This window comes from Coloeus monedula (assembly GCF_965178545.1).
Source record: "Coloeus monedula genome assembly, chromosome: 2".
Lineage (NCBI taxonomy): Eukaryota > Metazoa > Chordata > Aves > Passeriformes > Corvidae > Coloeus > Coloeus monedula.
The window spans coordinates 35,233,804-35,257,612 of record NC_138782.1 but is presented as its reverse complement, the minus strand read 5'-3'; the positions used below and the strand labels follow the sequence as shown (position 1 = coordinate 35,257,612).

Sequence of the window (23,809 nt, the reverse complement as noted above, 5' to 3'; positions counted from 1 at the left end):
TCTGTACTAAACCCTGAACTCTAGAAAGGCATATTGAAGAGAGTATTGAAGAGATGTTAGATGTCCAAAATTAGAGGGGTCTTTCCAGCTCATGTCACTCAACTGTAGGAAAAAAACTGCTGTGGGCATCACCTGGTCTTGAAAAATGTGCTTATTTGGGTCCATGTCAAGGCAATGGTTTAATCCAGTGACTTTTCCCTTAGCAAAGCTCACTGAGCAGAGCTACCTGGGATAGAAGACATAGTAACTTCTGTATGTATGAGAATAAAGAAAAACATTTTCCTTTCTGAAGGGCTGTAGCTTTCAAAGCTTTATAAAACAGAGACAGTCAGCCAGAGATTTTATCTCAGTATGGTTAATGAAGTCTTGGCTCTGTCTCCCAAAGCAAAAGGTCTTGGCCAGCTCAAGGGGCTGAATCTAGGGCTTTCATTTCACAAAATAAGGCTAAAAAGAACCATTTGAATCTAATATGATTTCCTGGATAATACAGATTTATCCTTACCTTTTGTTCCTGTCCATGCTGTTAGGTATTAGCAGACTATTCTGATAAAAGCAATCCAAGGTTAAGTGTCACAGTAGGACATAAAAATTCCGTATCAATTTGTAGCCCCCAGACAAATACCAAAGAAATGGAGCCAAAACAATAATGACCATGATAAATTTAATGAGCCTTTCAAACCAGGCCCGGAATTAGCAGCGGTCAGTTGGTGGAAGATCCGTATGTGTACAACACAGGGAGAGAAATTGTGCCACCTTTTAGTTACAGGATGGATAACCAGCTCCAAATTATCCCAGGAAGCAACCATATCACTGACATGGAAGATTTATGGAAAATTTATTTGCCGGGGGAAAAAAAAACAGGCCAGGTCATCAAGGATGTCACCACTGTGTATTTACCAGATTCAGGAGTGAAGCACGAGCCAGGAATTCTTAAGGGGACGTGTAAGACACACACCTGTTTGCCACTGCCACAAGTGTTCCGATGCAAATTATGGCTAGTACAAATGATAATAATAAAAAAATTAATTTCAGTAGTCATTAACAATTTCTGCTGCTGCCAAGAAAATACAGTGCTGCAGAGAAATTTTTCTTCCATCCGTGTCACAGGTACAAAAGCCCAAACGAGACAAATCTGACTTGAAACACATGTGAATGGGGAAACACCACTCACTGCTGGGAAAAGAAGGAAACATCCTTTCCCAAACCCATTTGTGGAACATAAAGAAACAAAAGCCTTCAGATCCTTTCTGGCTTTGAGGTAGAAGTCTTTGCCCCTTGCTTTCCTCAAATCATCCTGCACACTGAACTTTGCTTTGATAGCCCTTGTATTCTCCTAGAGGAAGAGATCACAGCTGGACACAACGTAGAGTACTAAGGACAATTCTGGAATAAGAAAATTGGAGATACTGACAAACTTGGAAAAAAACCCAGCAGAACAGTGGAAAACGTGTGCTTACTGACTATGCCACTTCTGGCCACTAGTGGTTTAAACAGAGAGGCTTTTGTGTATATTTGACATTATCCTTCAGCAAAGGGTGTCCGACTGGAAAGGGCTTTTTGCACCACTTAGGGCCCCTCTTCCAAATGGGCTTTGCAGATCTGATGGGCCAGCGGGTCAGGTACCTGTCAAAAGAACACAAACACATTTCATTCTGAGACTGATCACTGAGAAAATGTTCCAACTGAAGCAGAAGCAAGGCACTATAGCCTTTGCCTCCCTAACATGCCTTTTTATAAAAGGAATAACCATGAGCCCGAGCTCCCTCAATTCAGAAGGGACCACTGGAAAGGAGTTTTTGTTTGTTTTGGAATTTCTAAGCTCATCTCTCTACTGAACCCACTGGCACCTGCTTGACTTCCAGTTTCACAAAACAAGTCAGGTGCAGTATCCAGGCTCTTGGCAAGTTGTTCACCTGCAGCTAAACTGGAGTGCCAAATCCCTTAATTGGAACTAAATCCAAGACTGAATGCATCCAGCCTCCAGGGGAAGTGTTATTTCAACAGCTGGTCTCAATAAGGTAAACTAATTACAAAGGCTAAATTCTGCGAGAAAGCTTCTGAAAATGAATTAATTTACTTTGGGGGGATAATCAGTTATTACTTCTGCATGGAATGGGTTTCTGGCCTAGTCTAGTATTTTTATATGTCCAAATTTGCTCTAGTCTTCTCTGTACAATACTACTGCAGCTTGCTAGTGCAGGAGGTCAGCACCTACAGTGTAAGGGGTATTAAAATGGAATTATCATCACAACTACAAATCTCTGTGAAGAGCAGTGCCTGGCAAATATCCTCTGCTTTTGACCATTTGAAGTTTTAGACTTGGCTTTGCAAACAGGCAGGGGATTTCAGATCCAGAATCAGTTACTGGAAATCTTACCCTGTGGCTGGGTGGCCTGCAGTTTTGTTAGGCTTTAAATCTTTTGCTACCAATAAAGAGGGGAATAGAGGTCCTTAGAGAAAGAGGAGTCTTTTCAGACAATAAAGATCTAAACTAAAACTTTAGCATAATCTGCACAAACAATGCTCCAACAAATGAGAATTTGGAACAGACTGATAAACTTTGTCCAGCAGTGTTTGCATGCCTCTGTTGAGTAATCCCATGGTGTTAATGTAACCTCAATCAGTCATCCTCCCCACAATAAGCTTTGTTACCTTTTATTTGCATCGTGCAAATTTGAGATATTAAGAACTTTGGATAGAGACCATGTAATACATTTGTCTGAAGGCATTTGGCACATTCCTGAGAACTACAAAGAAAGCTTGCTATGCCAGGCAGCTACAGACTGCATAACAGCAGCCCATTTAGCACTTTTCTTCCTCAGTACTCCGCAACAACAGAAACTGAAAAATGAATCACATGTGGAGCTTTCTGCCTCTGAAATCAAGCCACTTTCAAAGTGATTTGCTTTTGCTTTGAGGAGTAAGTTTATGACAGTTAAAAGACCAAGATGCAACAGCAGGAAAGGTCTGGGTGATGACACAGAACAAGATCCAGGCACTTGCTCTCCTATACATGCATTAAATTCATCCCTTCTGACCTGTAATGCTATGCCTGTGCATTAGTGGAATCCCTTACATAACAGCATCAGGACAGGAAGTAGGAGAGACTTTCCTGTCTCCAATTTCACATGCAAGGGGAGTTCAGAGAGACTAAACGCAGGTCCCCAGTTTGGAATCTGGCAAAGGACCATGGCAAGGCAGCTCCTTTGGGAGAAGCTGTAGGCGTTATTAGATGGGCACATGGGCTAGGTCCTCCATTTCATACTCCCTTTGCTGCAAGGGGAGTGCCATGGCACAAATTTTGGTATTGCAAGACTACACTTAGAGCAAAGGAGGAAAAAAAAAATCCCAAATTGTTTTAATGCATCAGTGTGCCAAGTGCAATTCTGGTCACGTGTCCACACGATTACGGGAAAGTGCTCCTGTGATAATAAATGATCTCACTGGGAGAGAAGTGAATGTGTGAATGTGAGATACACATCAATGCTGTATGCAGGTTTAGACAGACAGTGGCTTTTTAAGAAATCCCTCTGTTTCTGTGTGGGGGCTGGAAGTGCACACCCCAATTCTGCATAGGAAGGAGGATTTAGTAATGGCCTGATTTTAAAGCTTTTGTTATTTCTCTTTTGAGCAGGTCTAATCCAGCCCTCTGGTCCAGGCTTTTGGCTTCCTTTGGGGACTGCAGGCTGGGGCTTTTCATTGTTAGCTGAAACAGACATTTGGACGCTTTCCCTTCCTGGAGCACATTTGCTTTTTGGGCTTTTAATACTTGCTTTGTCCCAAACTCAAACTTGTCCTATTTTGTTTGCTGCCTTTTTTTTTTTTTTTTCTTTAACCTTGATTCAGCAGTGCAAAAGCCTGATGCCTGGGAGCAGTCAGTCTACAAAGTTCCTTCTCCTCTTTGACTAACTCCATTTCCTACTGATTCACAGATTTGGGGTTTTATCTGTGAGTAAAAGCAATCCACAAAACTCACATAGGACAGCTTCAAAGTCCAGCACACAGGACTTTTCTGCAAACTCTGCCATTCATGTAAGATACTGTACACCCTTTTCTAGCCAAGTCTCCCAACTTTTCATTGTATCCAACAAGGTTTGTATTGGAGAGTTTTTATAATCACACACACTGGCAGACTGAATTTACTCAAGTAGCTGAAGGTTGTCAAGACAGACCCTTCAGGTGGATGCCAAATGCGGCTGGTCCGCAGTCTCCCAACCTGTCACCTCAGTGTGCAGAGCTCTCATTCTAGGCAAAGGGGGAGAGAACTGCCAGTCTTGGGAACTGTGACTCACCTTGGGGCTCTGCTTGCCCCCTTGAGTATGGTAGGGACCTGAGCAAGAACAAGAATTCCCAGACTCCAAGTGCACAAATGAATAGTTTGGATAAAGTGTGATAGGAACCCTGGTGGGATTTCCCTGATGGGAAAAGGCAAGATATAAGCAGGATGGAAACAACTATGGTTAGTTCACCTGCACTCATTGTAAGAGCTTAAAATCTCTGTAGCATGTGGAAGTCTGTTTTCATGGATTCTATTCAGTGGGCAGGCCTTCCCACTTGGAGGCTGCCACTTTAGACCTAGGCGTAGGCACCAAGGTTTCCATGTGCAGGGTAAGGGAAATGTGAAAACCACAGTCCTGTACACAGCTCAAGCAAAGGCCATGTTGGTACAGTTCAAGTCTGAACTTCTGAACCCTCACTGAATTTTTTCAATATGGCTTTTGTTTGGATTAAGAGCAGAAGGCAGAGGGCTGGAGACGGCAGGAAGCACTCGATCAAAGTGCTGGCAAGACTGCCTCCTCCCTGCCACATCCCTTCCCATGACACCTCTTGGCTTTGCTCACCTGCAGCCGCTCTGGCTCTTTGCTTTTGAATACACATGCTATGCACAACAGTTTCCATGCAGATGAGAGGAACCACATGCTGCTGGAGTGAAATGCTGGTAGTAGGGAAACCAGATTCTGCTCCTAGGGATGAGAGGTGTCCACAGAGCCTGAGAACTTTGTAATTCATGAGGAATTTGTAGGGAGCCTGCCTCTTGCTTAACACAGAGCAACTCCTCTGGTTCAGGTGATGGAGGAAGGATTGACTTGGATACTATCTGTGCCAAGTTATGCTCTTCCCATAGGAAGATGAAAATGGAGTGGCAGCTGAGTGCTCAAAATCAAGTACTCCATAATCTTACAGCACCTCTTGCTGACAGACCCCAGAGTGAGGGAACCTGTGATATCCCCTCGTCCTTCTGGAAAGGGAACAACTTCACAGTGTTGTGTTTTAACCAATACTTTGACCTGCCAGAAGAAAATGAGTGCTGTATTCACATTAAGAGAGCATCTAAATGCTGGCTTGAATTCAGGGACTGTTCTGGATAGACTGTTAGTCCACATTTTCCATGCAAAGACCTCCATGCTGAAAAGAAAACTGCTCAGCTATTCAGGTTTCCATTACTGAAAGGAAGAAGTTTGACCTACAGCTGAGCTTGACTGTATCCCAAATGGTTCTGGTGTGTGGTGGCCTGCACACACATGACTCTAGAGTATGGGAACAGTCTGTCACCCTACACAATGCTGGTGAAATTGCTTAGAACTTCCTCAGCCTCATGGGCTAGTGAAAATACTTTGTTGCTGCAGCACTTAACTGGAACATGCCAGGCTGGAGCACAAACAAATGCAGAAATAATAGCAGGAAGTTTTTAAAGGGAGAATACAGGCTGAGGATGAGGGAACAATCCTTGCCTGCAAGACAAATTTGCTTGTGGAATGATCCCCTGGAAAGAGTGAAAGCCCCAGACTGGGCCAAACATGAGGAAAATGAACTGTAGGGAGTAATTCTGCATTGACAGAGTAAACTTCATTTGTTTTCAATGTCCAACTTCTGCAGACAAATGATACGTAAGAGAAGGTGAGGACAGGAGATCGAGTTCATGGATGATGTGGGTTACTCTAATGGCCATTTCTTCAAAAGAACCATAGCTAGTAAAGCAGTTAAGTTGTAATACTCATGAGCTATTGCTGTCAAAAACAAATCAGGCAGAAAGCAAAAAGGCAAAGAACTAAAGCCCAAGAAATGAGAAATATCATGGCAAGTGTCACCTGGACAGTGTCCCAACTGCAGGGGGTAGAAGAGGGAGATGTGGAATGTTCCCCAGTTGAATTCTGACCACAAGGTATTCTTATTCTCCTACCACCCTCAGCACCACAAAGCTTAGGATTTCACTTCCATGTTATGCCTTCTTCTGCAGTTCCCAATCTCCTCCTCTGTGTTACATTACATCATGAATGAATATTCCATACTACACTAGACAGTTGTATAACCAAGTACAAGGCAAGATCTGCAGGTCAGATGTTCTCAAAGCATTCTGCTCTTCTTGAATTCCAGTAGTGGAAACAGGATAAGGAGATGAAGTGGGTAGAGGAACACCAGCTACCGAATGACCCAGTGCAAAGCAGGGAAATCCTTATCCCTCTTTGCAGAGAAATCTGGGGCACGCAGAAGGGAACGTCCAAAGTTCAAACAATTGAGATAGTAAAACCAGTTCAGAAAACAGAGCAGGAATTCTGCTTTTTGGAAAACATCACTGAATAAGCACCAGAAGATCACCTTCTTGAGAGGCAAAAGGGTTCTGGATGATAAACCCACACTTCACAACACTAAATCAATGGCATGTTAGCACCCCTGACCCTTGTTAAAACAAGACAGTTTGCTGATAGTTCCATATGGTGGCATGATACCTTTTAATCCCAGCTAGGTGCTAGCCAGTGCATGCCAGACTCTTTGGATTTGAAGTAGGCTCACTTTAATCAGGGTGACAGTGACATGGGCCAAACATTCTGGCCAAGACAGCCACAACTGCAGTAAAGAAATAGCTGAGGAGCAGCTTTTTTTGGTGCTTTCAAAAGTATACATGCAGCCCCTCAGTCCTTTGTACACTTCCTTAGCACCTTTGCCCAGGCGCCATAGAGTTCCTCCCTTGTTGCTGGCCTGCATACTGTCTAAGGGACACATCAGTTTTTCATCAGGCTCATTTGTCCCTCTTTCAGCAACAAATGAAGCTGCTCTCAAATACACTGACACAGCCCTGGAAGAAGGGAGCACCAACCAGAACTTTGCCAGACAGGAAAAAAATGAAAAGGATTGGTCATCCAAGTGAAGTAATCTGCCAGCCTTCAGCTAGGCAGGGGTTGCTGCTCTCAGTCTACATGCAGTAAGTCAATGCTCAGGTCTGTATCATGGCAGCAGCACTGGGCTCTGACTCCCACTTCACATTACACTTACCATGATAAATCTCCTTCAGTCTTCAGGTGGTGTGAGTGGAATCAGTCCCTAAGGCTACCTTAGGCTTTCATCATGGTCCTGTCATTCTAGCAGCTGATGCTGTAGTCTTATGTCAAGCACTCTACCATGAGCAAAACATTCTTCAGCTCAGCTAAGACAGCAGGCAGTTCCCAGATGCTAGGAATTCCCACAGAAGTGTGTGAGGTAATATCTGGAGCAGATAGTGACTTCTCAGAAGCCCTTCCTTTACAAAAGTGAAAACTTTCTCCATTCAGAGTAAAGAGACAGACTACAGATTGCTTACATTACCTGTGTTTCTGTCTTGGAAAAGCTTTAACAAGGGGCCCAAGCATATTGTGAGGCATCTCAGTTTCTCCCTGTTGACATTCCCAGGGCTATAGCAGCAGTGAAGAAAGGCACTGCTACCTCTCATCTAAGCAGAGTGGTAAAGAAGAGTAGAATAGCCAATACAGCGATCTCAAAAAGAGATGAAGCTTGAAGATTTGGAAAATATGTCACTTAACTGTGTCATTTACTGCCTGCTATAATAGGCCCTCTTTAGATCCTGTTGATCCCTTCTTGAACTAGCACTTAAAAATCCAGGAGACATAAACACAAGGAAGGAACAAGCTAAGTCAGGTGAGTAGCCCTGATATTACGCGTTTAGAGGATGACCCAGACATGTTCTGATAGCATTGAACAAGGCAGCTTGTTCCACTCTGAAGTCCAAGCCCACTTCTACCCCTTTTCTCCTCTGTCAGCTCGCTTGCATTTGGCAGCACCACAGGTTGAGTGCTTCCCAAGTTACTACAGACTTACAGGAAGCTTTGGAAGCAAGTACAGAGGCAAAGACAAGGTAAGCTTGGACAAGTCATTCATGTGGGAAACTTCTGATAAGAGCTCTGGCTTCATTCCCAAAGTAAGTCATTCAGCATGTGAGTGCACTTCAGGCTAGAGGAAGGAAGCAATTTGTAACTCCTGCCTTATGCTGTGCCAGCTACTGCTCCAGAGAGCCAGGGAAGTACAGGTGGGGGCTCGCACAGTCAAAACTCTTACAGAATGGCCAGGATTTTGCAAGGCTCCAACACACAGAGCTTTCCCCTTCCAGCAGGCTGAGAAGACAATACTATGAGGAATCAGGAGAGCACTCCTGAAGTACTTCTGCACTTTATTCTAGCTCTTGGGACTCATTTGTTTAGTGTCACCCCCACCACCAAAACTTTCAATCCCATTTCTTTATCCTGTTCTCTTGCCTCCACCCAGACCCCAACGTCTGCCTACTTCAGTGCTGCTCCATATGCTCAGCAAACTCTAGCTCTCTTTTTCTAAATTGCTTCCACCATCCCTGCTACATTCCCTCTCTGGGAAGAAAAAAATAAGGGTGGTGTAGGGAGGGGCTAACACTGCAATAAGCACCAGTTAATTAAGTTCGAGGTGTAGCACGCCTACTTGCATGTAGAATGTATCCGGAGGTATTCATTCTTTGTTCTCACTAAAAGTCTATAGAACAATTTGTCAGAGTCAGGGCATCAGATCTGGAGTCCTGGTGTGATTCCTGCAAGATACTGCATTTACCATTTCCAGTCTCAACCTGCTATGCAGGGTTGCAATGTGAATGCTAACAAGATAATGTGCTCCACCCCACAGCTGCCAGATAAGGTACAGATACTAAGGAATCCCCAGGACCAGTGAGACACAAGGAAGAAGTTATCACAGTTGGAGTATCTGATGGCTACAGGGCTGCATCAAACATAGAATCCTCTAATTTGATCCTCACTGATACCCATTATGCTACCAGCCAGCATTTCCAAAAGCCTCTCTCAAATCTCCACTGTAGTCAGACCTGAAATACAGGAGTCTCCAGTCATCCTCTGCCCTGCAGTCTAAGCTCTCCCAGCGACAGCCCCATGGCCTCTGGTAACCTCATGGTTTGCTAATGCAAGGTTCATACACCGCTCTGACATCCCCATGGAAACAGAGTGTGAGCTTATAAACAGGGGATTAGCACCTCCAAGTGCCCAGCACAGAGCAGGAAGAGGCTGCAGGCTTTCTCTTCACCCACCAAAGGCCAGGGGCCATTCAGGCTGGGGAGGGGAAAGAGACTCTTGCATAGGAAGGACAGGTGGAGGGCGAAGCGCTGACTGGAGGAAACGCGGATGGGGCAGAGGGTAACAGGCCTGTGATGGGCTGCTCAGAGTCCCACTGACTGCTGGTACCACCGCCTGAGCACCCTCCTGCTGTTGGGGGCTAAAAAGGCTAAGAGGGAAGGGACTGCTCAGTCTGGAGAAAAGAAGGTTCAGTGGGGTCTTACCAATGTTCCTAGGTACCTGAAGGGAGGGTGTAAAGAAGACGGGGGTGGGCTCACCCCAGTCACTGGTGCTCACTGACAGGACAAGAAGCAATGGGCACAAATTGAAAAAAGAAATTCTGTCCGAATTTAAGAGAACACGGTCTTGTATGAGGCTGGTTCTCTGGAATAAGCTGCCCTCAGGAGGAACGGAGGAAGGTCTATCCTTGGATATACTGAAAACCTGGTTGGACATAGTTCTGAGTAAGCTGCTCTAGGTGACTCTGCTTAAGTGGGGAGCTTGAACTAGACAATCTTCAGAGGCCTCTTCCAACCTCAGCTATTCTGTGGTGCTGTGACTCCATCTGTGGCATCCTCCTGTGAGTGCCTTACTGATTGTTAGTGATGAGGAGGTGAGCACAGCTGAGGAAGGGTAGGCAGACTCTAACATGTGTGGCACTTTAATCTTGTGTTAATAAACTGTTTATATGAGATATGACTTGTCCTTAAAAGACTGCCAAGAGAATATCCTGACAGATCTTCTCCAAAATGCTGAGTACTCTTTATGAACCCTGCTGCCTGAGGCATTTCTCACCCAGTTGTAAGGAACTGCTTTTCCCCTTCCAATTTATTCCTCAAAAAGAGAAATGTGGAAACACAAAACTATTCACCTGTTCAGCTTGGGTTTCTTGGGAATATGCCCTTCAGGAAGTGGAGGCCTGTGGTTTGGCAACAAACCTGAAACAGAAAAAGATGTAAGAATATCTTGCAGTGTCTCTGCTTCTGTTGCATTCAGAAGTCACATTACACCTCATAAACCAGGCGACCCAGGTCACTACTGAACCTGCACCCCAGCCAGAGAAGCTGGGAAGTTGTACTGGGTATAGGGAGGAAATATACACCAAAGACACTGTCACTTGGGCTCATCACAGAGGCTTTTTCAGAGGATACTGGGCACTGGTGTCCAATCAGATTCCATCTCCAGGATGGAAAATCTGACTATTACAATTCTCAGTCCATTTAACTTGGATACAATTCAGGTACCAGGCATAAAGATCAGCACAATACTCTTGACTGCGTCAACCTGGGTCCCACTCCCAGGAAAAAGTAAAAAAGTCGTCACACGGCAGATGGTAGGATTGCATGTTACTAATGGGGTAGGTCAAGCTTAGTTAAATCAAGTAATTTCAGAAGCAGGTGTTTAATCATTAGTTACTGGAGACTGTACCACTTCCCAGATCTTTCTGCAATGCTAGTCTTATCTGCAAGGATAAATGTCTGCTGTCAAGGCAGGAGTCAGGACACAGACAAAGCAGAACAAGTAGTCTCTGTTCCTTCACCCTGTCCCAGCACTTGGACCGTAACAAGTTTGCTGGGTGAGTGGACAATGACATGTCACTAAGCTATACCAGTTGGGCAGGAGACCCCCCTCAAGGGGTTCAATAGGTAACCCAGAGTTAGGGGTTGTCTCTGGCAGAGCTATGTACCTGCACGGTGAGCCATCTGCACACAGGCAGCAACCTTCTTGTGCTCCTCCAAGCAGAGGCCTGTGATCCTTCGTGGCAGCATCCCTCCATCTGAACGGATAAACTGACTCAGCAGCAAGACATCCTGAGGAAGAGAGAAGGGCAAAACCCTCAGTGTCCCACCTACCTTAACTGCTGTGACTGCAGGTGTTGTGCTGAGCCTTGCATTGTGTACAGAACTCCAAACAATGTAAAACAAAACAATGATTCCTTCCTACGCATTTTGTCTGCAGCTTGACAACAAGTGGCTTTAGCTTGCTGTCACTGCCTGCCAGTTTAGCTCAGTAAGGTCACTCAGATGGTTTGAGTCTTTCCCTGACTTCACTGGTGTAAACATATGATGTCAGCTGCAGTCCCTGCTCCTTCACTCTTTCACTACTTGCTCCAAGATTCTTGCTAAGATAATGTGTCCTAGGTACTCAGGGAGAATTACACAAGACCTACAGATGGATATTGTTTATACAACTTGAAATGCCATCACAGCTGCTGTCCTAAAGTTCACAGATATGTTAGATCACCTCTGACCCCCTCCTTGTTCCCTCACAGCAGGACTGTTCTCTGCTATCTACTCCTCCAACTTTTATCCGGTTTCCCATGGTGGAGCTTCCCTCATGTCTCTCTGGAGAGGTGGAGAGCAGGGAAATGGTCCAAGATCTTGCATGAGGAAGCTTTATGTAAGAAAAGAGCCTGTGCTGATGAGTAAGGACTAATAGGATAAATTGCTGCACTCAGCCCTTCAACTGTGTGTGCATTAGGTGGGGCTGTGACAGTCATGGTGGATGCAAGGAGCACTTGAAGCATGCTGAGGGTTCATCTGTGATTCAAGAACCATTTAGACTACACTGCTGTTGACCTTTACAATTAAAAGCTCTAGAAATGTAAACCAGCCCTCTTAATAATAACAAAATTAAAGGGATCTCTAGGATAAGATAGTATCACAGGGCTGGAATGACAAATTTTTAAACACAGCAGCAACAGCTGTTGCATGAGTGTCCCATTAACTGTACACAGTACAACAGCCCAGGATTCAGATCCATGCTCTCTATTTCCACACACAGCACCAGTGCAAAGATACCTCTTAGGCCAATATAGGCAGGCATCCTTGACATCCTGACATCAGCATAAGTTGGCCCAAAGGGCCTCTGGAAACTTTGTGCTTGTTTTTATCCCTTCTGTTGACAGACTTGTTGCTGGCTGAGAGTTTACTTCTCCATGGCTCTTGTAAGTATGTTCCTAGTTGAGGCAGCAGGACCACGCAGGGCCTGCCAGTGAGTGCCCGGACAGAGCGAGTTCAAATGAGGCATGGCAGAACTTCGCACCCCCCGGCCAGGGCAACAGGCAAGAACAAAGAGCATTTGTTGCTTTTTATGTTGGGTGACCCTGACTGCCTGTTCACAGATTGACAGACCTGCTCCTACCCCCTATCTTTGCTCTTTTACAGAGAGCTCCCTGGAACATTCCCACCTTCATTTACTGCCATTGCAGAAGCAAATAATCACAAGTGAATATAAAATGAGTATTCAGAAAGCTATCTAACTAGGAATTATTCACCCACCCCCAATGCACAAGACCAGCTCACTTGTCAAGGGGGCTGCTGGAATTTAGGATGCCCTTCTGGTAATGATGGATTCTGACAGATGCTGTCATAGAATCGTAGAATAGTTTGGGTTGGAAGGGACCTTAAAGATCATTGAGTTCATCCCCTCCCTTGCCCTGCTGGCCACCCTCTGTTTGATGCAGCTCAGGATACAATTGGGTCTCTGGGCTGTGAGGGCACATTGCTGGCTCATGTCCAGCCTCTCATCCATCAGCACCCCCAAGTCCTTCTTTCCAGGGCTGCTCTTGATCTGTTCATCCCCAGCCTATCTTTCTACTGGGGGTTGTGCTGAATCAGGTGCAGCACTTTGCACATGGTCTTGTTAAATTGCATGAAATTCCCACAGGCCCACTTCTTGAACTTGTTCAGGTTTCTCTGGATGGCATCCCACCCCTCAGCTGTGTCATATGCAAACTTGATGAAGGTGCACTCAATCCCTCTGTCTATGTCATTAATGAAGGTACTAAATAGAATGGCTCCCAGTAAGGACCCCTGAGGTACCCCACTTGTCATGGATGTCTATCAGACTGAGCAGTTGACCACTATCCTCTGGATGTGACTATCCAACCAACTCCTTATCCATCTAGGTCTGTCATAGGTTAGCAGCCATTGAGAGAGTGCTATCTCTCTCCAATTTAGAGAAAAAGATATTGTGGAGACCATGTCAAAGGCTTTAAAGAAATCCAGATAAATGACATCTGAAGCCCTCCCCTTGTCCACTGATGGAGTCACTCCATCACAGAAGGCCACCAGGTTGGTCAGGCAGGACTTGCCCTTGGTGAAGCCTTGTTGGTTGTCTCAAATCATCTGTCTCTCATCCATGTACCTTAGCACAGCTTATAGGAAGATTTTCCGTGATCTTCCTAGCCACAGAGGTAAGGCTGATAGGTCAGTAGTTCTCAGGGTTTTCCTTTCTATCCTTTTTAGAAAAGGATTCCAGTCACCTGGGACAAAGTGTTAGTTCCAAGTGTTATAGACAAAACACTTGAGAGTTTGAGGGTCTTTGTTTGGGGTTTTGTGGTTTGTTTTTGTCCTTCCCACCCCCCACTCTCACCCCCAATCAATACCACCCTCACTAATATCATCATGAGACACTGTTTCCCTCTTCCCATATTTGGCTTGCTTTCTACATCCACTTGTCTACAGTGAACACATTCAGACTGATTTTTAGATGGCACATCGTGTAGGCCCACTGACATTTAGACACTGACTTTAATGTCTCACTGACACAAATGATTTATCAGGCACCCTACAGTGCGATGCTGTATCCAAAGAACAAGAAAAGCCCAGCTGAGCAACTAGCAGCAAGCTCCTGGGAGGCCATTGATGGTTAAAAGGGAAGCAGTGTCCCTCAGCCCAGCTAAAACATGGCCCTGCCAAGGAGAACAGTAACCAAGGGACCAGATGGTGCCAGCTGTACTGGTAGAAAGTGGATGGAGGCCAGCCGAACACCAAGGGCACTGACTTCTGACCACTCCTGAAATACACTGGATTGGATTCAGGAAACCAGCACAAGACTCCATCCCCCTTTTTCCTCTTCTTTAGCTGTCTGGATCTTCAAATCACCAACAGCTCAATTTGCCATTTAGCACATACCACTTCCCTAAGTGAAAAAGGGCTGCTCAGCTCCAAGTGCCTAGAAAGAGAAAAACTTTCAAGACTTTGCTAGTAGCCTGCTGTATTACTCTGTGGAGAAGAGGAAAAACAGAGCTGATGGCAAATTTGAAGCAGTTTCAGTCTTTGCAGCCATGAAAGACTAAGTAGGCCACACACTCCTGTTAAGGGTGTGTGTGTGGTCCAAGTGATTGCTCGTATTACCACCACACCTCATGGAGTCACATGCTTGTTATCAAGTGTTTCCATATAAAGGGGGGTGGTGGGAAGCAAATGGAGATAGTATTTTTTTTCTCCCTGTAGGAAAAAAAAAAATCAAGAAAATCTGTTCTCTGTTATTATCTCTGACCAACAGTGTCACCAACTGACCAACACCCTGGTGTGGCATTCATTTCTTGACTGAAATCATCAGTCATGTTCCAGCTGCTACAGCTCCAAATTACACTCACACTGCTTGGCTTAAAATGCTGCACACTTGACCAAAGGTTTGTCAATTTCTGAAGATTCCCCACAGTTAACAGGCCAGGTGCCTCTCCCAGAGTACTCACACAGATGTATCTTACCACTGGGAGAAGGCAGACAGGTACAGCCAACTTTATGGGGCAGCTGTGGAGGGAAGTGAACAAGTACGTGGAGCGGTCAAATTAAAAAATATGTCTGGCAAGTGCTCATGGTGCCGTCATGTTCCATGAAATTCACATTTTGTGCTAGTGGACAGCCAAGCCTGTAACCACGGATTTGCTTTAATCACTGGACAGCTCCCATGAGGCTGGACTCAGATTCCCACCCCTGTAATCTGCAGCATTTGATGAAAACAACTTGGACTGAATTGATCTAGGGCTAATAGGCAAAGCTTGCAGTTCGGTTTCCCCTAATTGTTGCCACAGCAAGATGACATATTTACTGCCTACTCAAACTAAGGATGTTTGAAGTGGATGAGGGGGGAAACGAAAAACAAGTATAGCCTTCACTTGTAAAAGGGCTGGACAAACTTGCTGAACGGAGCACTATATACCACACATTCTTGTGAATAGATGGTAACCAAAACGCAGAGGCACCTGCATTTTAATGTCTGCAGACACTTTGAAAAGCAGGCTCCTTGACTGACACGTGATTCATTAAAACTTCGATTTACCGCAGGAACAGCTCTATCCGTGCAGCCAAATTACAAAACTACTGGGCTGTATCAGACAAGCCTGCCAGTCATTATTTCCAGTTATACAAGAGTCTAGTTCTTCCTTTCTCCCATACTCCTGGGAGCTGTACACCATTCTCCACGCATTTTGTAACAGAATTGCAGGTTTCAATCCAGTTGCATCTTTACAATGACCAAAATAATTTTTCTATCTCCAATGGATATGAAAAAAAAAGCAACTGAGATCTCAGTTTCACTAGACACATACACGCAGACCACAAACTGTGGGAATTTATTTCTTAAGCTCTGTTATCCTGAGCCACAGGAGAGGATCAGAATTGAACTGGCAAAGACAACTGCAGCCCTCTATACTACAGCTGAGGCAGGTTGGAATCACGACCTGCTAGTGCTCACAATGCCTGTTCAGTTGATTAATGACTTTGGAGACACTGGTCCCCCAGTTCTCTGACAGCCAGAGTAACTCATTATGCCACTACTTTAGACTGTGCTAGTTGCACATGACAAAAGGAAAGTCCTGTGAGGTCATATTACTCAATTCCCTCAGGGGCTAATTCAACACTTCCCTTTTCATAGTGCCTCATTCAGTCCAATTACAAGCGCCCCAAGCAAAAAAACTCACACTTTCCCTTCTGTGCAACCTACTGATCTCATCAATCTCAAAGGAACCACCATCTATTCCAATCTCTTACCAAGCACAGCTTATAGGTTATGCTGTATGAACTGGGCTATATCTTTAACAAAAATAGCTGCTATCAATTTACAGACATTTAGGACAATTAACCACCAGTGAGAAAATTGTCCCACTGTTTAATTGCTCATGGAGTTAAATGCCTGCACTTTAGTACTTAAGCATCTCAAGATTCTGCTGCTCATCATGGTTGCAGCAAAGAATAGAATAGAGAGAGTGCTTTAGTGCAGAAAAGGAAGATTTTTATTCACCTTAAAATCCTGAAAATCTGTGACTGGTACAAGGCATTCAAAAACATAAGAGACTTACACAAGCAGAGAAGTGGTCTACTCCAGAACTCAAATTTCTCCTAGTTCTCATCAGCCCCACAGAGGGATGCTTCTAAATGCGAGGTAAGAAACCTACAATTCCAAAATACCAGTTCACACTCCTCTCTTTAGCTTTTTGTCCAGAAGGAGTACTGGATATATATACAATAGATGCACATGCATTCAAAATGCATGTGACAGCTGAGATGAATACATTCCTAGAATGTCTCTCAGCACCAGAGTTTCTTAGAAGTGGTCTTAGCAATGATTCTCAAGACTGGCTGCAGAATCTCTCTTCACATTTAGTTTTCTCTTGCCTCCTTATTGCACAGTAGAAATCCGGATCTAAGAATGAAAGTGAAGTGTGGAAGAAAACTCGTAACTTAGTTCACTCTACAAACACACATAAAACTCATGTTTCACAGGGTCTGTTGTGACCAATTTCTAATCCTAGAACTCGGACTCTACAGAATCACATTGTCTAAAACTTCTTTGGTTCTTGATGGCCTTATTATCTCTCCAGATACTCAGTGGAGTCTTCTACCACACACAGCAGTAAAAACTCAGTCTATGTAAGTCTATGTATTAATTCCCAAGAGGTAATCCACTGCCATAGCTCATTTCATCCCTGAACATCAGTTTATAGTTTCTCTAGGGTTGTAAATGTGTGACTCATGGAATGCGTTATGTAAAACTCTAGAATTACCCAGTTTAATGATGCTGTTTACTTCTTGCATTTAAAAGTCACATAAAAAGATATGAACTTTAAAAAAGTATTATTCAGAGTAAGTAACTTGTTGGTTTTGATCACAACACAATTCAGCAACCATGGAGAAGAACTGCAAGGAATCCCTGTGTTCAAATATGGGCAACACAAAACAGACATGATCCAGTTTTGTAGTACTTGACAAATCTTAATGGAATTTGTCATTTCACCTACTTTATTATAATCTGCAAATTCATTGTATTTCCAGATTTCCCACACTGTTGAGAAACCAAGCCAGAAAACACTAAATACTCCCCTGCTCCCAACTTACTTCACTGTTTAATACTTCACACCTAGCCTGAGTAAGAATCACTGACAACAGTAGATTCTAAATGCCTCAATGTCTGCAACACAGGTTCTGAAAGGCACTAAACATATTTCATTTACACCTCACATCTGTGGTTTCACCTGTGTGGAGTAATTGCAAGTATTTTGTCTGGTACTAGTGCCGTACTCGTATTCTTCGTGAGTCTTAATTAGTCCTATCCAATAGATTATTTGCTTTTACTCCTAGCTGACACCCTTTTACTTGGAATTTCCAACATTTTATTTACCAATTGGTAATCATCAGCATCATTCTCCTTCCTCTCTCATCTACTTAATATTTCCCTTGTTGTTTTCAAACTATTTGGGGATTCCCCAGGATTTTTTTTTCATACTTTAAAAAAATCCTGTGAGTGAAGTAATATATTTGTTAGCTAATTCCTTCAAGACTTTGAGGCAACATGCAATCCAGGCTTGCTGGTCTGTACTTAATTCAATGCTTAAGTTATTTCTATATCTGCTTTTTCTTGTTGTTCTACGTTTGCAAGATTGCCATCACTACACAGATACTAAAACATAATTTTTCCTTTGTGTGTGTGCACTAGGACTACACGTAAGCAGCTCAGTCATTTTGCAATCAATGTGGCTTTCAGTCCCCTTCTCCTCTCATTAATGGACTTTCTCACAAACGTTTCTTTTTCTCCAATGTGTTTGTATCTCCCCCTCTAATCCTATTGACATTAGCTTATTCTGAGTTTTCTGTTGCCTGATCTTAGTAACAGCATGTTCCTGTCTGGTTTTCTTCTTTTCCAATTCCAGTGCTGGGTTTTGAGCTTGCAAGGGGGGGACTTAGTCCTTTTGTAAACTCTGTGTTTGAATGACCTCTTGTAAATTTACATTCTGCATCTGCTATATCACGCTTCTTATTCTAAAGTGTTCGTGACTGTTGTGCTTTTGTTTTAAAGCACTACAGGATTTCCTTCCCATATTCTAGGTTTAGTGTTAGTTATCCCCTCATTAGTTAATAAACTTCTTATTAGCATTTCCTGCAAAATGCTTGAATAAAACCTGTTTTTTCCATTGCAAGGTAAGCAAAAATGTATGCTCTTCTTCATACTCTTCAAGAGTTTTAAAAGCTATATGAAACAGTTATTATCTTAGCTGACAATGACCAATGAAAAATCATAGTGCTCAAAGTCACGTAATTGACCTAGTCAAGTCTTCTGGCCTCTCTGGAGCTAGGCCTGTATGCACTGACCAAATGCTGCATTCCAGTTTGATTCTCTGGGAAGTGCAATGGTGAAAGGCAGCTGGGCACAGAAGAGATATATGGCCTTTTCAGATCAGATGGCCATGTGAGTAATTCCAAATCTCCTACTTGATACAAGCTCATCCTTTTTCCCAGGAACACCATCAGCCACGGCAAACAATTACTGTGTAGGAGGCTCTTGCTGCACCCAAGAGAAGCAGAGCTGGAGTTAAGTACCTTTACTACACCCAGCAAGAGACAAGAGGGACAGGTTGTGGGGTACCTAGATCTGAGAGCAATACTTGTCTAGCAATGAGGACAGGGGAACTCCTTCATTAAACTTACCACATAATCGTACTTATGCTTCAGGTTCCAGCGACAGATGGGGCACTGGCCAGAGGGGTTTGGAGGAGGTGGTGCTTCAGCATCCTCTATAATTCTCCCTTCAATCTAGGAAACAATTCAAAGGATGCAATGATCAGGCATGGCTTACAGCTCTACCTGCACCTGTGACTCAAGGAATACTTTTCATCAAGTCTACACTATGTTGACCAGTTCTGTGGGGATGTAAGTGGAACAGTATCTGCATCATTCAATTCACTTTTATATAGATATAACAAGCCCTTTGGTATGTCTATGCCACAGACTACGAGGAGAAGGACAAATTCTCATATTTGCCTGAATTCCATTCATTGCAGTGCTCTTTTGAACCATCATGCCTTGAAACTCTAGAGGCCCTTTAGCCAAAAGCTTTAAAGTACCTTTTTTCTGGGAATATGAGAATGTCACAGAATAGCAGATGCATGTTACAGTTGAAAACATGCAGGGGCTTGCTGGATTATAAATCACTAGCAGGGAAAACTCTGAGCAAAATTTAAAATTTAAGGATCATAAGGAAATGTCTGTGGGGCTTCTAAATTTCTTTTACAATACCAGTATTTTATCCAGTTTAATTCTCTGAACAATTCTTTTATGAGATTATAAAAATGATCTTTTCTACATCACTATAAAGTGGTGGCATCTAATACTCAAGTTTTCTCACAAGAAACATGCAAAGAGATGTAGGAGGTGTGTAAAGGAAGAACTCAACAAATTTGTTTCCTAAACGTAGATGTGTCAGAAATACAAAGCCCATCTACATGTGCACTTGTCTGGTTTTTTTGAGGACTTACTAATAGAAGTAAGAGCTATCTCAAATTGCACCCAAATGAACAGAAGAGATACTAAAACTAAGCCATTTTTTCTCCAAGATATTTTGGAGTTTCCTCTGGTCAAATTAGGACTACAACCAGATTCCGAATGCATACGGTCAGCCTCAAAGAGCGCAAGCACCAGAGAGTTTGAAAAGAAACCCTGGGTGGAATGCAAGGTTACTTGTAAGAAACCATCAGGCTCTGTGCCTGAAAATCTGGGAAAGCAAAGCATGACCTTTTCTGTAAGTGTGCAAGGGAAGCTGGCATCCCATGATGAATGTGAGCTGAACTCTCAGAACTATTTCATACCCCAGATGATTTCTGCCTTTCTGATGATAAAATGGAAACAGATAAGTTACTTGCAGTTTAAGCATCTTGGTACCTCAAACAGACAGAATTGTCAATTTTTAAGTAAGATTCCTCTCCCCACAAGTACAATGGCTAGTTTTATGAAAACAAATACTTAACTATAAATATAAAATGTAGGCCAGTATCTAATTTTCTATTAATCAGTGAAGTTATTTTGAAGGAAGCCAGTGTATCTAGTCTGGATTCTTGCCAGTCTGTCTTCAGACTGTACTATGACTGTAATTCCATCTTGGAAATGAATAAAGATTCAGAATGCTATGTCAGCATCAATTTTTCTTGAGATAAATTTCAGTGTACAGGTTTTGGCAATTATTCCCCAACTGCTGAGGACTTCTATACTGTTAATCCACTCAGTTGCTACTTTTCTCTTAAACAACTACGCGGGAGTGTAAGGGCTGTACATTCTCAGTATGCTGATGAAATCTGTATTTCTCTGGGATTTATTCATCTGGTTCACATCAAACGCTGTCTTCAATACTGATTAAAAATGAGGACATAGAAAGATGAGCAGAGAACCATGGATTCAGGGAAGACTGATGTAGAATTGGCAGGATAAATGGAGCAACCAATGCATACTCTGAGAAACATATCAACCCTTTGGTCAATTTACACCATTTTTGACAACATTTTCCTCATCTAGAGGCACTGACGGATTCCAGACTGATGCTAGGATATTACACAGCAAATATATCCAGATCTCCAGGAAGAGTTATTTTCATAAAGGGCTCTGCTAATGTAGTGCTTACTTTTTTCACTTCATGCCTCAGTTAATGGTTTGGACTTCTGAGATTATAATTTACATCTGGTTTGAAACTGATTGAGTGCAAAATACAGCAATCCACTGAGTATGTTTTGTTGGTGTGTACGCTCCCCTCTTGTTTTGGTTAAAAAAACTCCAGGTCACACTTGCAAGCTCTTCTCTTCAGGTTTCTGGGCATAGATTAGTAGTTTGGCACTTGAAGGCAAGAAATAGATACTTTCCATCATTCCTACTGTCACAGATTAAACTTATTTTTTGTTGACAGTCTTATGACATCTTGCTAGCTGCCATATATTTTAGATATATAAAATAGAGTAAGTAATCTGCTCCACGCAGGTTTCAGATATGACAATGTCCACTAACACAAATACAATAAAACTTCCAACAAAATGTATTTCTGACAAAAATAATTAGACTTTTGAAGGCATGAACAAACAGGTTTTTTCTGTTTCATTAGCAAGCAAAAAAAAGCCCACCCCCTTCTTATTATTTATGTATATATAGATTAACATTTAAGTGTACTGCCTTCTATCTACTCCCAAGTTCCTCTTCCACTCTCCTCATCTTATTTATGTATTTCAAAATATCTGTGTTACCGCTCTCCAGCCAAGGCATATATAGCTACTGCCAGGTACAATGTGAGCAGAATAATGCAATCTTATTTTGCCTTCAGCAATTTCAGTGCTTCTTCTAAAAAATGACAATTCTCTTGATAAAAGTACATCAGATTAGATGGTGCCAACTAGGCAAAATTCTAATTCTACTGCTTTAATTTTTTCCTTCCTGTCTTAAACTGTAGCTGAGAAGATGCTTTTCTTTATCAGTTACTTTAGAACTTCCGTTTTATTTTCAGGAGCTGGTTTCCCTTAGTATTTAAGATCTTCCTTTGAAAACACCCCTTCCACTTAACTTTTTTTTTTTTTTTACCACGTGTGTTATAAGATGCAAGCTTTGTACCACCTGAAGTCAGTATGGCACACAGTGTGGTTAACAAACACAACTCAGATCAAATGCAAGCGATGTGTGTGGCATGTACCCAGCAGGGACACGTCCTGCAATGCCACATCGCACTGCCAGTGCAGGATGAAGTCACAAAGCCACGGCAAACCTCCCTCGTGCCTGTCCACACTCAAGACGAAGCCAAATGTCACCAGTTTAGAAAACGAACCCGTCTGAAGAAAGGCCTCCAGTGTGGTGGATGCTGAATGCCTCTGGGCAAGGATTCCGACTTTACCCGGGGTGCGGCGAGGGATTTGGTGCTCATGAGTGGCTCTGACTGGCGGCACAGGGTGATCATCCTGTCTTTCAGCAGCCAAACCCTCCATTGCTTACCTGCACTCGCAACAAACTCCTGCCTTGGCTCTGCCTTCACAGCCTGAGAGGTCTTTCAAGTAGAAAAATGTCCCTGTTTTTCCTTTACTTGTTGTGGAGTAGGGCACGGACACACAAACGGCTGAAGGAAGGAGAAGCAATGTCAAAGGCAGCTACCAAGGAAAAGGGGTGCAGGGACTTACTGTGGTCGTATTGCCTTCAGTCACCTCCACGACTGCAAAAGAAAAAAGAGACGGGAAGCCGGAATGAGACTCATGTAGCCTGAAAGAAACAGCATTTGGGGGGGCGGGAGAAGAGGGCGAATTACAGTGACCGCGACCATCTCTCCGAGACAGCGGCGAGGCAACGGGGCGCGGGGCCGTGCGGAGCCCCCCCCGAACTCACCCTCGCGGAGGGCTCGGGCCGGCGGCGCGGCCCAGCCGCTCCCCAGGAGCCCGGAGAGGATCCGCCGCAGCCCCCCGCGCAGCAGGCTGGGCGCCGCCATCTTGCCGGGGCCGGCGCTGCCGTCACGCCGCTTCCGCCGGCGGGGGGCGGTGCTGCCGCCGCCATTTCGGGGCGCGTCCTCCCCGCCCCGGCGCCCGAGGGCAGAACCCCCAGGGGAGGTGTCTGTTTTCCTGCCCGGCTTCTTCTCTGCGGGGTGGTCCTCCTCATTGTTTTCGTTTGTTTCTTTTAAGTTTATTGTGGTTGGTACCGAGTTCGGGCTTTCTTGGGTTTTTTGTTTGGTTTATTCGTTTGTTTGGGGCTTGGGGGGCGGGGTTTTTTGGCGGTGGTATCAGCTTGGGATCACAGCATCACCGCTAGGTTGGAAAAGACCTCTGAAGTCACCGAGTCCAACCCACGACTGAACACCACCATGGGAACTAGACCATGGCACTGAGTGCCACGTCCAGTCCTTCCTTGAACACCTCCAGGGCCGCTGTCTCCACCGCCTCCCCGGGTGGCACATCCCAGTGTCTGCTCACCCTTTCTGTAGAGTGATTCCTCCTGCTGTCCAACCTAAACCTCCTCTGGCGCAGCCTGAGGCTGTGTCCTCTTGTCCTGTCGCTGGCTGCCTGGGAGAAGAGGCCGATCCCCACCTGGCTGCAGCCTCCTTTCAGAGAATTGTAGAGAGCAATAAGGTCATCCCTGAGCCTTCTCCAGACTAAACATCCCCAGCTCCCTCAGCCATTCCTCATAGGACTTGTGCTCCAGACCCTTCCCCAGCTCCGTTGCCCTTCTCTGGACTCGCTCCAGCCCCTCAGTGTCTTTCCTGCAGTGAGGGGCCCAGAACTGAACACAGGATTCAAGGTGTGTCCTTGCCAGTGCCAAGTACAGGGGACAATCCCTGCCCTGGTCCTGCTGGCCACACTATCCCTGATACAGGCCAGGTGCCATCGGCCCTCTTGGCCCCCTGGGCACACGCTGGCTCATGTTCAGGAGGATGGAGGT

General features: G+C 44.2%; 1 protein-coding gene across 1 annotated transcript; it reads right to left on the bottom strand.

Moving 5' to 3' along the window:
- Positions 1–807: 807 nt before the first annotated feature.
- On the bottom strand, positions 808–22,881 carry MRPS18A (mitochondrial ribosomal protein S18A). The gene is made up of 6 exons (XM_082302344.1): positions 22,766–22,881; positions 22,564–22,595; positions 19,073–19,177; positions 11,047–11,170; positions 10,231–10,297; positions 808–1,623 (listed from the first exon to the last, which is right to left on the bottom strand). The coding sequence occupies exons 1-6, from the start codon at positions 22,863–22,865 to the stop codon at positions 1,479–1,481; spliced, it is 573 nt and encodes a 190-aa protein (XP_082158470.1). The 5' UTR covers positions 22,866–22,881; the 3' UTR covers positions 808–1,478.
- Between the last annotated feature and the right edge of the window lie 928 nt (positions 22,882–23,809).

What these genes read in the sequence shown, in the direction of transcription:
- MRPS18A (XM_082302344.1), bottom strand. Translation starts at nt 22,865, where the DNA reads ATGGCGGCGCCCAGCCTGCTGCGCGGGGGGCTGCGGCGGATCCTCTCC. An exon ending in AGCATAAGTACGATTATGTG is followed by an intron (nt 11,171 to 19,072) that starts GTAAGTTTAATG and finishes TCTCTTCCTCAG; the next exon opens with GATGTCTTGCTGCTGAGTCA. An exon ending in GCAGATGGCTCACCGTGCAG is followed by an intron (nt 10,298 to 11,046) that starts GTACATAGCTCT and finishes TTTCTGTTTCAG; the next exon opens with GTTTGTTGCCAAACCACAGG.